Source organism: Miniopterus schreibersii (assembly GCF_964146895.1).
Source record: "Miniopterus schreibersii genome assembly, chromosome: 21".
NCBI lineage: Eukaryota > Metazoa > Chordata > Mammalia > Chiroptera > Miniopteridae > Miniopterus > Miniopterus schreibersii.
In genome coordinates, this window is record NC_138123.1 from 14,008,602 (window position 1) to 14,024,298 (window position 15,697).

General features: G+C 52.1%; 1 protein-coding gene across 1 annotated transcript in view; it reads left to right on the top strand.

Moving 5' to 3' along the window:
- Positions 1-2,608: 2,608 nt before the first annotated feature.
- The window catches only part of KCNK1 (potassium two pore domain channel subfamily K member 1), a 32,245-nt gene continuing 19,156 nt past the window's right edge, over positions 2,609-15,697 (top strand). Inside the window, exon 1 of the mRNA XM_081124186.1 lies at positions 2,609-3,035. Within this exon, the coding sequence (XP_080980312.1) occupies positions 2,681-3,035 (355 nt within the window). The 5' untranslated portion in view covers positions 2,609-2,680. The remainder of the gene's footprint in view (positions 3,036-15,697) is intronic.

The window sequence follows — 15,697 nt, forward strand, 5'->3', positions numbered from 1 at the left end:
GCAGGGGCAGGACCTAGGTTCCTACCAGCTTCTATCTGGAGTCTAGGGGTAACATGACTTTAAAGTATTTGGAATTCCTGGCCTAGTCGCAGTACAAAACTGGCCAAGAGCAGAGAAACAAGAGACGGCATGGCCAAGTCTTCTGTAGAAAACACCTAATATGATGTTTAAAGTTCAGCAGGGTCCAGGTACATGCTGTTCCATTATCCATCATTACGTAAAGAGCCACCTCAAACTTAACAGCTGAAAATGACAACCGTCTCATATGGCAGCATTCAAGTGAAGGTCAGCTGGGAGATTCTTCTGTCCCAGGGCACTGGCAGAGGCCCCATGGTGGTGTGCAGCAGGTGGGTGGCTTGGTCTGGAAGGCTGAAGACATCCAGGGCCTCAGTGGGGATGGTCAGAAGGCCAGGACTGTCACCTGGAACACCTCTACATGGCCTCTCGAGCAGCACAGGCCACCTTGATCACCTCAAGGTAAGTGGAGATTGTAGTGACCTTTCAGCAGCTGCTGGCCTTCCACGATTGAGCCTTGAAATCACCGAGTGTCAGGGCTGACACACTCTGCTGGTTGACACAGTCACAAGGCCAGTTTCAAGGGTAGCAAACATAAACCCTACCTTTTTGTTGTTGTTGTGTCTTTATTGATTTCAGAGAGAGGAAGGGAGAGGGAGAGAGAGAGAGAAACATCAGTGATGAGCGAGTCATTGATCGCCTGCCTCCTGCATGCCCCCGACTAGGGATCGAGCCCACAACTCGGGCATGTGGCCTGACCAGGAATCGAACTGCGATTCCTAGGTCAATGCTCAACCGTTGAGCCATGCCGGCCGGGCCACAAACCCTACCTTTTGATGAGAACAGGGTCAAAGACTCTGCAACTGTGTTTTAAAGCTGCCATATACGTGTATGTATATTGAGTCATGATGATAAAACCACACCTGTGCGTGCATCTGTTAACCACACGTACCCACAAACTGGTCTTCAAAGGGTTATATGGTGTGGGAAGAGGAAGTAGCCACATTCCCTTGGGGCACGAGAGGTGCTGAGGGTGAGGTATGGCATCCAAGCGGGGCCCTCAAGGACAGGTACTGCATCACAGATGGAGATGGAACAGGGACCGCCCAGAGGTGAGCAAAGACAGCGAGGCACACAAGGCCACGGGCAGGAAAGGCACATGAGAGCCAGAGCCATGTGCCGGAGGAGTCGGCCTCAGCAACACGTCACACTGGCAAAGATGGAGAAGGACAGGTAGGAGGAGCACGGCTTATAAAGCACTTACATGTAACACACACATATGTTTCATATGTGTAATAGATGCATATGTTGTTTAAGAAAAGTCTCGTCTATAAATCTTCGCCTCTGCCTCTCTGATGACTTTTTCTTAGGACGCACCAGAGAGTCAGAGAACAGGAACTCTTTCCAGGCTCTTGAAAGATACTGCAAAACTGCCTTTCCACAAAAGGCGCACCAATTGTCACTGTCGCCCACCATGGGGGGCTCACTGACCCTCCTCCCCCTAAAAATAAACACCACTGGGCAGAGCTCAGTTTCTTCTGGTGGTGGCATGTTGGGATCCTTTTCACTCTTCATGTTTTAACCGGTTAGAGCTCAGAAATAGGGCTTTTCCAAAACGCTCCTTTACTTTCAGGTCCTTTTTGTGGGGAGGGGGCGGGAGAGAGGGGAGGAGACTTCTAGCAGAAGCCTAGGTGCTGAGGCTGGGCCGGCTCACTGGTACGCACTGCGCAGCCCTGGGGCAGTAAGACAGGTGGGAAGCACCCCGGCGCTCACTATTTGGCAACAGCGACTTTGAAGACGAAGAAACAGGCGGAAAACTGGTGTCGCTGGGACCAGGGGCTTGGACAGCAGTGCGTAGCCCGTGAGTGTCACAAATGCACAGACACACACTCTTGTCTGCGTGCAGAGACGCTCTCACACTCTCACACCCTCACACACGCGCGTGTACACACTCGCACAGACACGCACACACGGACACACTGTCACACATGCGCGTGCACACACAGACACACACATGCGTGCACACACACACACACACACACACACACACACACCCCCCGCCGCGGTTCGCTTACTGAACCAGGCGGGAGCAAGAGGAGCCTGTGCTCCGGCCAAGTTTGTGCCGGGTCCCCAGGGACGCCTGGGTTACCTGAGCCTGCACCACGTCAGCGCCACATCACCGCCGCTGGGTGTCGTGCAGGAAACAGGAGAAAAAAAAGGAAAAAACCTCCCGGGAGCGAGCCAATTGAGGGCGCGGGCCGGGCGCTGCGGGCGGAGCGGGAACAGGGCGCGCGCGGGGGAAGCAGGGGGCGCGGGGCGGCTGGGGGCGCAGCAGGAACCGAGGCGGGGACCGAGGGCGGGCGCGGGGGGCGGGGCGGCGGGAACCGAGAGCGGGAGAGGGGCTCGGGGCGGGGACCGGGGGCGGGGCGGGGACCAGGGGCCGGCACCGGGGGCGGGGCGCGGGGCGGCGGGAACCAAGAGCCGGCGCAGGGGACGGGGCGGGCCCCGGGGGCGGGCGCGGGGCGCGGGGGCGGTGCGGGGGCGGGCCCCGGGGGCGGAGGCGGGGCTCGGGGGCGGGCCGGGGGGCGGGGCTCGGGTGGCCGGGGCCGGCGCGCGGCGCGGCCGGGCTCTGGCTCGCGCGCGGCTCGGCGGCGGCGGCGGGAAGATGCTGCAGTCCCTGGCCGGCAGCTCGTGCGTGCGCCTGGTGGAGCGGCACCGCTCGGCCTGGTGCTTCGGCTTCCTGGTGCTCGGCTACCTGCTCTACCTGGTCTTCGGCGCCGTGGTCTTCTCGTCGGTGGAGCTGCCCTACGAGGACCTGCTGCGCCAGGACCTGCGCAAGCTGAAGCGGCGCTTCCTGGAGCAGCACGAGTGCCTGTCGGAGCCGCAGCTCGAGCAGTTCCTGGGCCGGGTGCTGGAGGCCAGCAACTACGGCGTGTCGGTGCTCAGCAACGCCTCGGGCAACTGGAACTGGGACTTCACCTCCGCGCTCTTCTTCGCCAGCACCGTGCTCTCCACCACCGGTAGGAGCCCGACGTGTCCCCGGCCACCCGGGTCCCCGCGTCCCCGACACCTCCCCAGGCCCCTCGGTGGAGACTCGCCAAGGGCGGGCTCCAGGGGCCGGGAGCCGGCGAGGTGGCCTCAGAACGTGACTTGGGTGTTGCCGCCCGTAACTCTTGGGAAGTGGTCCCCAAAGCCTTCGTCCGGGGTGACTAGAGGGGCTTCTTGGGCTGCGCCCTTTTTTCTGGGTCCCCGACACCCAGCCGTCCGGTTGGAATCTACGCGGTCCCGGCCGCGGCGCGGCGCGGGGATGCGGGAAACTGTCCCGAGCGCGCGCCGTCCCCGGGCCCGTCCCGCAGGCCCTGGCTGCGGAGTCCAGCGGTAATGCGCTCAAGGGTCACCTCGCGGAGGCGCCTCTCCTTTCCGCGATGCCTCGGCATTTCGGTGGGGTAACCGAGTGACATCACTCTGCACCTCGCAGGTGACCTTTGAGCGCACAGGCCGATCCGGTTTCTCTCCTGGGTAGGGGGAGGGGGGAGGGAATGCCATGGATCCGGCAAAATGGGGCACCCTGATTCAGCAGTTTTTCAACTTTACGTGTGCGAAGCCACCTTAAACTGCCAGGCGCGCCTACCTTGCACCACTCACCTGGCGCGAGGTGCAGGAGAGGAGCGCCCCGGGGTGGCCGGGCAGGCCCGCCCGTGCCCGGGGCAGCGTTACTGCGCTGGACTAGCTGCGGGAAGGCAGGGTTTTCCCAGGGCTAGTGAGGTGCACTCACCTGCGTGGAGATACACTATTTATAAATTGGTATGTGGACCCTGGAAAGTGTCTCTGAGAGCGTCCAGCTCAGTCCATCCTTTTGTGCAGATCAGATCTTTGACCAGTCATCTGATCTTTGAACAATCATCTTGCCTGGCACAAGGTCACACACTTCCTAGCTGCCAGAGTCGTCCTGGAATCTGGGCCTTGTGATCTCCCCGCCAGGAATTCTGTGTCCCCCACCCCCTCACCTTGACAGGTGAATCAACTTTGTTATTTCTACTCTGCCTTCATCCCACCCCTTTCCACCTCCCAGGGTTTATTTGTTTTTAATTCCCTTGGGCTAAACCTGGTGGATTGTTTTGGTAATTATTTGCCAAGGAGTGCTAGTACTCTACCCTCTTGGATTCAGAAAAACTGGATTCAGAAATCTGGGGTGAATGACGAAATTGAAGTGCTTTAACCCTGAAATAAACAAGAAGTCTGGCTTGTGTTGTGATATTTTTTAAACTGTGTTAAACGGAGCCCTAGACAAGACAGACCTGTTATCCCACTTTTTAGCTTTCAACAGTACTCTTTAGTTTTCCTTCTACCGGTCCTGCTTCCATGGTCTGTACCTCAGCCCTGGTCCTCAGATCACTCAGAAGTCACCCAGCCTTTCCGCTGGGCATGTTTGTGATAAATTGGGAATCAGTGTTCCCTGGTCTAGTGTTTCCACTGAGCTCCAGGTCTACGATGGGTCACAGGGTTGGGTGGATGTCGTGAAGCATGATGATAACTTTCAGACTCTCTAAGTGGTATTTTAAAGCTAGAACAGGAATAAGAGCAAAGTTACACAGAAAAGGACATGTCTGCTGTCCCCGGCGGGATTTCCCATCACTGGTGCAGCTCATAAGGGGATGGGTGTCTGATTATTGGTATTCAGATTGCATTGTAGTCCCTAAGAAAGTCTGTATTCATGCAAGACAAGAGTTCATTTAGGAAACCAGTGCAAGGGGCACTTAAGGACAAACTAGATGAAAAGTGTGCCTCTTGGTTTGTAAAATCAGCAAATCAATGAATTTTTGTCACTGATAGAATTGAATTTGCTAATTCAAGTAGAATTCTAACAGAATTTAGAATCTGTCGTAAATCAAAGATATTCTAATACTGGTTTTGTACTGGCCCATTACTGATGCATTTGATGTTCTCTATGGTGTCAGAACACTGGTTTTGTGGCAGAGGATCGGCTGGGTTTTAGAATAAAGCTAGTGTGCTTCATTTCTAGAAAAATATTATCTGGAAAAGTACCAGACAACTCAAATGAATTGGAGCTGTAGTTCAGGCTTCTCTTTCAGGTAGCTATCAGACATGCTATAGAGGGGTGTGGGTGTGGGTGTGTGGGGGTGTGTGTGTTTTAACTCCTTTAGCTCTGTTGATGGCAAGTCAGAGATAGTTGTCACCCAGGCGGTCAGTAGGGTCAGGCCGTCTTGTCCAGAGTAGAGGCGGTGGGCTTTACAAAGGTCCTGCTCTCAGTGGTCCTCGGTGCCCACAGGAGCTTGGATGCATTATGTCAGCGGCTTCTCATCCCAGAAAGTACAGGCTTCCCTTTCTGGAAGGAACGGGGTGAAGTCTTAACAGTCTATTTGGAAGAAGTCTTAGGCCGGTAATTCAGCAGCGTGCATTCTGCTCTGCCAAGGATGCTGGATTATTTCCAGCAACAACCTAACGTCTCTCTACTTCCCCTTAATTACGGCATGGAGGAAGGTGCAGCCCTCTTGAACCTTTCAGAGGGAAGCATTGTATAAAAGTAGCTATAGATGGAAGTATTTCCCACATCACTTTTATACTGTGGGGTTTTTTCAAGGATTAAGGAAACAATGCCTAAGTGGCACTTGTGGAGTAAGAAGTAATTTTCATGAAAATGATCGTTAGTAGCTGTATGCAATTTCTCGTGAACTCATTCGTTCTTAAGAACAGGTTGTCCTGTCATTTACCGTCTGTCTGCGCCTTTGCTCGCCCCCCTGCGCACAGCTTCAGCGCGCTGGTGGATGTTGGGTGGAGAGACTGTGTGTGTGCCTGTGAACGTGAAGCTGCTGCTGCCTTTCGCTGCTTTGTAGATGCGGTTTCCCAGGGTGGCTTGCTCAGTCGCTGTTTCTGTCACTTGGACGCATGCTACCTTATGCCAGGATGCAGCTTTATTCCTGTTTAGGAGGAGGGGCTTTGAAACTCTTATTTAAAGTGCTCAGTAAAGGGACTTAATTAAACTTGTTTTATGCTGGCCTTTGACTTAGGTAGGGAGCTCCTGCCGTGTTGGAGGTGGGCAGTGGTCATGGGGACGCTCGGCTGATTCTTGTTGCAAATAGTTTTCAGTAGGAAAAATCTGTTCTTACCTATAGCAAGTATTTATTGAACTTTGGACTAGAAGGGGGTGAGCAAACTATGCTCCTGGCCAAATCCAACCCACCCCCTGCACCTGTGCAGCCTGAGCTAAGCACGGTTTTTATATTTTCCAATGGCTGGAAAAAATGTCAGATGAAAAAGAATATCTCCTGTCACACTAAAATTTTATGAAAATCAAATTTCAGGGCCCCTAACAACATTTTCTTGTGTAAGCCATACCCATTCGCTTCTGTGTCATTTGGTTGCTTTCCAGCCACAGTGGCAGAGCTGAGGAGCTGTGACGGAAACCATATGGCTGCAAACCCTGTGCAGGAAAGTGATCTGACCCCTGCTGTAGGATAATGCTTGGCAGGGACTCGAAGTCAGAGGAGTTCAAGTGCTTCCATTGGACAGCCTTCTGTGAGACTGTTTAGCTGTCAGGCTCTTCCCGCTCCTTTGTAGGTTCTGTGCAACATTGAAATCATGCACTGCCACCCACAGCCGCCTCCCAGACCAGTGTGTTTATCAAAGGACATCACTAGTTTTGGGTCAGATTGATGACACTGCCTTTTTTTTTTTAATGGTGACAGAGCTAAACTTCACATTGGTATTACCTTATCTGAAATGTATGGTAAATAATATATTATATCTGGAACAGAAATGACAGCAAGGAGCCTGGCCAGAGTGGTTCAGTTGGTTGAGTGTCGTCCTGTGCACCGAAAGTTTGCTGGTTCAGTTCCCGGTCAGGGCACAAACCTGGGTTATGGGTTTGATCCTGGTTGGGGCATGTTCAGGAGGCAACAGATCTATGTTTCTCCCTCCCTCCCCCCTCCCTCCTTCCCTCCCCCCTCCTTCCCTCCCTCCCTCACTCCCTTCCTCTCTCTAAGCATGTCCTTGGGTGGGGATTAAAAAAGAAAACAAGGAAAGAAATTCCAGGAAAAACAAATAAGCAAACTCAATCAGCCAGAAGAGAGAACTGAAGTTCACACCCTTCATTCTCTGGGGAGCCTCTGGCTTCAATTTTGAGCCTTTACATTTAATTGTAACATTTAATTAACTGGTCTTGACGCCCCTAACAGATTAAAGGAGGGAAGTCACAGCTACAGACAAGCGTAGCTGAAAGCTCATGAAAAGGCAAATACTTTAAAAGTCAGAACAGTAAAATGGTGTTTTAAAAAACAAACATTTATTGAACACTTGAGTGCACCAGGCACTGTTTACATGTGTTACAAAGAACTAATGAGGTGCAGATGTCATTGTCCTCACTTTGCGGAGGTTGACTCTGTGAAGTCCAGGTTGAGCAACTTCTCTGCCTGGGTCACAAAGGTAGAAGGGACATGGCCTCGATTTGAATCCAGATGTGTCTGAGTTCGGAGCCTGAGCTTTGCATAGAGTCACAGTGTAGGAGGTGGCTATGGGCTCAGTTGTGTCCCCCAGGTTCACGTTGAAGTCCTAACAGTAGTACTTGAAAACGTGACTGTACAGAGACAGGGCCTTTAGAGAGGAAGGTCAAAATGAGAACACAACGAGGAGCGGCCGCCTGCAAGCCAAGGAGAGGCTTCGAAGAATTCACACCCGCCCTGGCCGGTGTGAGCACCCGCGCAGCCCTTAGAGCCCTATCTGCCTGTGCACCAAAGGGTTGCAGGTTCGGTCCCCAGTCCCCGTCAGGGCACATGCAGGAGGCAGCCAATCGGCTGTCCCTTTCACATCGATGTGTCTCTCTCTCTCCTTCTCCCTCTCCCTGCCTCCCTTCCACTTTCTCTAAAACTCAATAGAAAAAATATCCTCATGTGAGGGTTAACCAAAAAAAACAAAGAAAGAACGAATTCCTACCTGCTGACACTTTGATTTTGGACTTCCAGCCTCCAGAACTGTGAGAAAGTGAATTTCTTTTATTTAGTTAACCCAGCCTGGGGCTTTGTTATGGCCGCCCTAGCAAACGAATACGAAAGTACTCAATTATTTTATTTTATTTTTTTAGTTGTACAAACAGAAACAGAAAAACAAATACAGGAGCACAAGAAACAGAAATTTTAAGATCTTTACTGTAACATCTAACAATTTCCTACGCCTGAACAGGACTCATTGTTTTAGAACAGTATAATAATCGATGTCCTTGAACTATATTACAATAATTGTCTGTGAATGGTCCACGAGAGGAGAATTAGTGTTTAATGTATAAGCCCATCCCTGTCTATAAAACATCAGTTCTGTAGTATTTTGAAGGTATTTTTTTTCAGAACTATAATTTTCTGTTATCTATGCCTATTTTATGGCACCCAGAACATACTATTACTGTTATAAATTACTGTAACTGAAAGACATGAAGCATTTGCTTTTATGACGTGACTAAGCCTGGTCAGGAATTCAGGCCTTGATTGTACCAGTCACCTGGTGGGAAGTCTGGTGCCTCTGAGGTGAGGTGGTTTTGGGGCCCGCAGGGTTGGAGCACGTGAACATGCCGGCGCTCAGTTGTTTAGACCCGTAACAATGCGATTTCATGTGTCACCTTACTCCAGGTTCCTTGCAGGGACAGAGACACCGTTTATGTCATGAGCTCTCTGGCATAGTCAGAGTGCAGTGTGCTAGAATTGATTCTGAGGGGGTGTTATCCCATCCCAGTTGTAGCCAGATCTGTGGAATACTGAAGTGTGTAATTTCTCCACTGACTGTGCGTGTTCACACTGCCTGTTACTGGCGGGAGGGGCAGGTTGTCTATCGAAAAGGAGGCCACTTTGGGGGTGTCATCTTGACTTCCTTGACGCTTCTATCTCCTGGATTCAGTTTGTGCTCTGACCTTCCTGGTTCATTCTGGGTGGACTCCTTGTCCTCACATTGGTGGAAGGGTTGTGCCCTGACCCGAGGTCAGCTTGAAGAAGGGGAGATGGGGGAGCTGGGGCTGCAGAGGGAGCCCATCTGAAAGGTTCTCTCCCTGAGCATGGATCAGGCCAGAGGGCTTGTCTTCTGCTTTCTAGTGTTCATTTCCCTGCTTTAATCTGTAAAACAGAGTCAGTTCTTACATTAAAGAGATCAATTGGGTTATGTTAGACATGGACAGTGGTTTTTGTTTGTTTTTTAATTGATCTTAGAGAGAGGAAGGAAGGAGAGAGAGACAGACAGACACAGAGACAGACATCAGTGTGAGATAGGAACATTGATCGGTTGCCTCCCACACACGCCCTGACTGGGCATTGAACCCGAAACCCTGACCAGGAATCGAACCTGCCACCTTTTGATGTACAGAACGATGCTCCAACCAGCTGAGCCACACCAGCCAGGGCGACAGTGGCTTTTAATTGGCGACTATCTCCTTGATCCAGATCAGATTCTAGCTTTTTGCATTGGCTCCCGTGGTTCAGGCTGGTGCGTCCCCAGCAAGTGTTTGCTGAACATTAAATTCACCAGGTGCTGGTCTAGCACTTAGGACTCTTGTCTTCCTGGATGTGTCCATCTAGTGGGGAGAGGGAGGGACAGTAAACACAATAAGTAAAACACACAGGATGCTATTGGGATAATTGCTAAGGAGAAAGGTCCTGCTGCAAAGAGATGCAAGGAGACAGGGAGTGTCTGTTCAATGAGTGTGTGCTGGGCGTGTGGAGAGTTCACAACTGTGGTCTTTGATAAGAAATCTGAAAAGTGTTGAGAAGTTGGCATTTGAGTGAAGGGCTAAAGGAGAGGAACTGTGTTCTAGAACAAAGTCCCCATAGTCGAGGTGCAGCAGAAAGCCATCGTGGTTGAACCTGAGACAGAGGGGAGCCATGAGGTCAAGGAGAGGGGATGGGGCAGGTGGTGTAGGATCACAGACCAGTGCAAAGCATTTACTTTTCTCTGAGTGACGTGGAAAACATTGGGGGAGCTTGAGCAAAGGGGTGATATGATCTGACTGTTCTGACAGCTTCACTCCCACTGGTGTTGGACGGGGGAAGAAGCAGAGGCCCTAAAGGGGGGCTATTACAACAATCCAGACAAGGCCTGTTGGTGGCATAGAGCAGGGTGGCGAAGTAGATGGTGGCAGTGGTCAGCTTTCAGATCTGTCGGTGGAAGAACCAACAGGATTTGTGGATGATTGGATGTGAGGTGGAAAAAACAGTGGTAAAGAGTGACCCCAAGGTTTTGGTCTGAGCTCCTGGCAGCCTGGGGACAGAGAGAAGGCCAGGGAAGGGGCAGGTTTTGGGTGCAGGGTCTCAAGTGAGCTGAGGTCCTGGGCCAGTTGAACTTGAAGTCCCTCCTGGGTATCCAGGGGCCACATGAGGCAGGCACTCACTCTACTGTAGTGTCACGAGGGCCATGCTGACAGTGTAATGTGCTTCCTTAATGTAGGTCATGCCCTGATGTCAAGTTACATCATCTATCTGACTGTAGAGCTCGAAGGTGGGGGGGGGCAGCCATACCTGAACCTGGTGGAAGGAGACAGAGTGTCCATAAGTGGAGAAGAGGGAAGAGCTATTCCAGGGTGAGATGGGCATTCTCTGGGCTCAGTTGCTGTTTGATGAACACATTTAACAAGAGTTTCGACTACTTCAACTTGCAGGCTAAGGAAGAACATCTAAACTATAATATTGTTTTCCAATTTAATATTATATAAGGCCTTATAGAAAGTGGGGGTGGGGGTGGGGGGGCAGAAGGATTTGCTTCATATGTTCTTAAATTTAGCAATAGGAAATTTAGGATTTGATATAGTGCAGTGTAAAATTTGTATTACATATAGTCCAAGGAACAGCAATACATAAATATCTCCAGTGCATCATTTAGCTGCAAGTAACATTAAAGTTACCAAGGCGTCAATCCAGGTTTATTCTATTTCTGGGAAGTAAATAAGAGAAAACATGATTTTTTCCCCATAGGAAATTGAAGTATTTTCTAACTCTATTAGCGTCAAATAAACACACAGTTTGTAGCAGATGGGAAAATATCACATGACTCTGGAAACCACCTGAATGATTTTCTTTCCTGTGCGTGTTTAAGTTTGCTGAATATCCATGAGTTACCAGATGATGCCCTCTCAGGACTGTGGTCCCTGCTGTCCCCGATGATCCAAGCATCTTTGTCTCAGATGCTGCATTTTTTATGTCGCCTCAGGTTGGGAATAACAGAAGAGAACGTGAATGTCTGAAACTAGGATTAAAAGGTTAGAACATTCTTGTAACTAAAATTCTTTAAGCGTTTGGACACCGGTTGCCAAGGCTCTCAATTATTTAAAGACTGTGGATTAAGTTAATTAAAGAGGCTGGAGAGGCTGCTGTCCAGCTGCCCCAGTGTCAGGCGGCCGCACTGAGAAGTTCTGAGCAGGGACAGGCCCCATCACTCCCCACGTGTCCCCCAAGGACAGCCCCCCATCACTCCCCACGTGTCCCCCAAGGACAGCCCCCCATCACTCCCCACGTGTCCCCCAAGGACAGCCCCCCATCACTCCCCACGTGTCCCCCAAGGACAGCCCCCCATCACTCCCCACGTGTCCCCCAAGGACAGCCCCCCATCACTCCCCACGTGTCCCCCAAGGACAGCCCCCCATCACTCCCCACGTGTCCCCCAAGGACAGCCCCCCATCACTCCCCACGTGTCCCCCAAGGACAGCCCCCCATCACTCCCCACGTGTCCCCCAAGGACAGCCCCCCATCCCTCCCCATGTGTCCCCAGTGCTGTGACACCAGCTGCCACAGTTGCACAGCAGCTCGCCCACGGCCAGGTGCACAGATGCCCCCCGGGAGGGCGGGGGAGCCCTGCGCTGTCACAGGAGGACGCTGCCTGGACAGCAGTCTGTCGTCCCCACGCTCTCTTTACATTCCCGCCTCCGCAGTGCATCTTACGCTTAAAAATGGAACCAACAAAAATGGAAAGAAAGAACGGCTCAGATTACCAAAGGAATATACACGCTTCTCTTGGCATTTGTGGAACGTGACCTCAGCCTCCGTCTGTTCTTCGGCAGCTCGGCCGAGCGCCTGCTGGCTGGGAAGGTACCTGGACCAGCGAGGCCACCAAGACGCACCTGGCGCCTCCGGGCGCCTCGCTCACAGCTGCGCCTCGCGGGCTCACCTGGGCTGGTGCTTTCCCGCCCTGGCCAGCTCCTGTCCTGTGACCCAGGGCTGGGGGGTGTCCGGGTCTGTCCCTCCTCAGTGTCCCAGTCTCCACTCAGGGCCAGCCGCGGGCAGGAGCCCCTCAGAGCAGTGCCCCCCCATCACCACGGGCAGGGCTGGCTCTTTCCTCCCCAGCCCAGCCCAGCCCAGCCCAGCAGATGGAGTTGCTAGCACCATGGTCATCAGTGACGTCAGACTGAATTAATATTTAAAAAGTACAGCCCGATGGAGTGAAGAGTGCAAATGTGACTTATTTTTAGAGAGAATGTTGACTCTCAGATATACCGACTCACTCTACAAGGACTCAGTCGACAATGCTTAGAAAGGTTCTTGGGGGACTTCTAAAAATAAGCCAGGGAGGGCTTATGAGAAAGGTGAGGATGGGAGGTGGGGAGGCATTGATCTGGGGACCGGGAGGCATGGGTTCTCTTCAGGCAAGAAGTCACAACAGTGCTTTGGTTATTTCTCTGGAGCTCACTTGTTTCATCTGTACAATGAGGGCCTGAATGGGATCCTCTCCCAGCTCTAACTTCCTGTGGTCCCAGGTCTTTGTAGAATTTACTGAGTATTTTCTACTCTGTGCCCCACATGAGGGGGACACAGAAAAAATACTGTGCAGGGAGCGTCACTGACCTCAAGAAGCCTCCAGCCCAGCTGGGGACACTAAGCTAAACCACAGAACTCTCATAGAGCCGTGTAGGGTGTAGACTAAATTTACCAACAGAACACTCATAGAGCCCTGTAGGGTATAGACTGCACTAACCCACAGAACTCCCTAGAGCTGTGTAGGATGTAGATCCCTAACTGCGAATCTGTGGGGCCCTGGTGATGATGTAGGATTTTGAGGGGTGACCAGTTGGGTTGCAGTGCTCAGAGAAGCTTCATGGAGGAGGTGACTTGAAGTGAACAAGCAGTGTGGTAGGGTTTGGTGGGTGGCACAGGGGGAAAGACATATGCGCAGTCCAGATGCCCAGAAGAAGAAGGAGCCTGACCTTTGACAGGTCACAAGGCCATGAAGGTGGCGCCTTTCCAGAGCCCAAGAGCCACCTGTGGGCAAGTGGCTGATAAGGAGGCGGAGGCAGGGCCTTGAACGTGGGAATTGCAATGTGCACTTGACTTTGGGCAGTAGGGAGCCACTGTAGGTTCCTGGACCTGCACTGGGACAAGCAGCCTGGCCTGCAAGTGGCTCAAACAGGGAAAGCTGGGATTGGGCCACGTGGCTCGGAGGCGCTTGCAGTCATCAAGCACACAGTGACCTGTCCTGAGGAAGAGGACTGCCTGGAGGATCACCAGGAGGTGCCTGGAGGCCAGGGGTGTGGCAGGAGCCCTGGGAAAACCTCCGGCGGAGCGGGGGTGGACATCAATGGGAACACCTAGGCCCTGGGACACAGTGGGATGAGGGCGATTGCCCTGGGCTGGGACACCAGCAGTGTCGCAGTCTGAGCCCTGGGCCAGGCCTGGTGAGCAGCCAAGTTGTTGCTGTACACAGGCGTGTAAGTTCTCTCCAGGTGTGTATGTGGCAGGGAACACACAGGGCCAAGCCCCAGCCCTGAGCTGCTCCACCTCCTCACGCAGGTGCCAGGTGCGGGTTGGCCAGACCCCAGTTTCAGGACAGAGGGAGGCTCTGGGGCGCTGGGCCCCTCACCCCAAATTCTCAGGGATTCAGCTGAGAGATGATGAATCACCTGTGAAGGGTGTAGTTTCACATGTTTCTTGTGGTTAGTTGGTGTGGTTAGTCAGTTTCTAAATGGTTTTGAAAAACTCCAAGTAGAACAGCCACGCCCCAGGGCCTGTTTGTACTGTTAACAGGCTCTGACGTACTGAAATCTCAACTTCAGCTCAGTTCCTGAGTGGCCCAACTGGAGCTTAATGAAACTTTTGTCTTTAAAAGAAACACAGGTGTTAGAAATACAACTCTTGGCACTTAGTAACTGCTCCAGATAATTCCTTAGTGCATTGGGCTCAGATTAAGGATACTGGAAACAATCTCGTATTTTCACTTTTGCCTCAGGGCCCCCCAGTATCACACGGGCCCCCAGTATCATATGGGCCCCCAGTATCACACGGGCCCCCAGAAGCACAGGAGGCTGGGTGGAGGACTCTCAGTCTGAAAGCTCATAAACGCTTTGAGAAAAGGCACCGCTCAGGCTAAATCTTTACATTTATCATCTTACTCTGATCTTTGCCCCATCAGCTGCGGTTTCTTTAAAACCGTGCCCAGGGCCACACTTGCAGAGTGTCCTTTCCGCCTGCTGCCTTGTTTGAGAGCTGTGGGCCAAGGCCTGAGTTGCACACTGAGCCCACGCCTGCCCAGGTCGTACTGTTAGCCCAGGTGTTTCCATGGTTCACAGGCCAGCCTCGGAGATACAGCAGCAGGTGGAAATGTTTGAAAAGCAGACGAGTTGCTTTTTTATTTAGGCCTGACCTCTAACCTCTGAGGATTCACTCTGGTGAGTCTCACTGTCAGACATGCTTCCCACCCCAGGCCCCCCTCCTTGGTCATATGTCCCCTCAGAGCAGTAAGAGCACCATAGAAAATTGAGACATAGTCCCCTTCACACAGGAGAGGCAGATCTTGGGCATTTATAGAAGACTTGAAACACCTCGAGTAGGTTGATAATTCTTCCTCTAATAATTCACCCTCACTTCCATTCTGATGTGCTTTCTTGAGAAGGACACGCCATGCAGTCCCTCTGGCCTGAGAGTCACGCGTCACCCACAGTCTGTTCTAGCTGCACCTCTGCTGGGATCAGTAATTCTAATAGGCACGATGGTCCTGATTATCAGGGTGCTTCCCTTTGCCACCCAGTGGTGGGGCTCTGACAACATCAGGGTGTTCCCATGAGAGTGCCACTCACTGGACATGTGACATTTGTCCAGCTGTTAGTGAGAAGGTTGAGCATGTGGCTCTAAGGCCCAAGTTTATTTAGTACCAGCTCATTGCAATTCTCCTTAATGGTAGGACTTTAAGCCCAACCGTGATCAGCTCAGAAGTAGACAAAATTGACTCTAGCTTGAGCCCTGATCCCTTGAAGAGAGTGTGCAGTGGCGAGCTCACCATGGATTTAACCGGATTTCCCTTGCTTGCTTGCATGGTGGCTTTGAAAGGCACCTTGTGTCTAAGAGTGCAGTGAGGTCGCCCACCCTTATCTGTCTACTTTGCATGTTTTCAGAGGTGGCATGTAGGAAACACAGCGAGACCATCATTCATTGTCAGGTTTTCTAGTCTGCACTCCTTTGTCATCTGTGAGGAGGCTGGGGTCCAGCTGTGCCCTGAGCAAGTCCCCACTTTCCCACGTTAGGCTCATTCCTGTCTGGCCTCATTAATGCCAGCAGGGTCCACTTTCTCCCAGCAGCTAGCCCTCCATTTCCCATTAGATGCAGCGGTAGGGAGAGTATGTCATCCAGAAACGTCAGTGACTGTCTTCTGGTTTGTTCCCCTTCGGTTCTAGCAGAGGGAACTGGTGTCCTCTCCCTGAAGAGTCACAGCT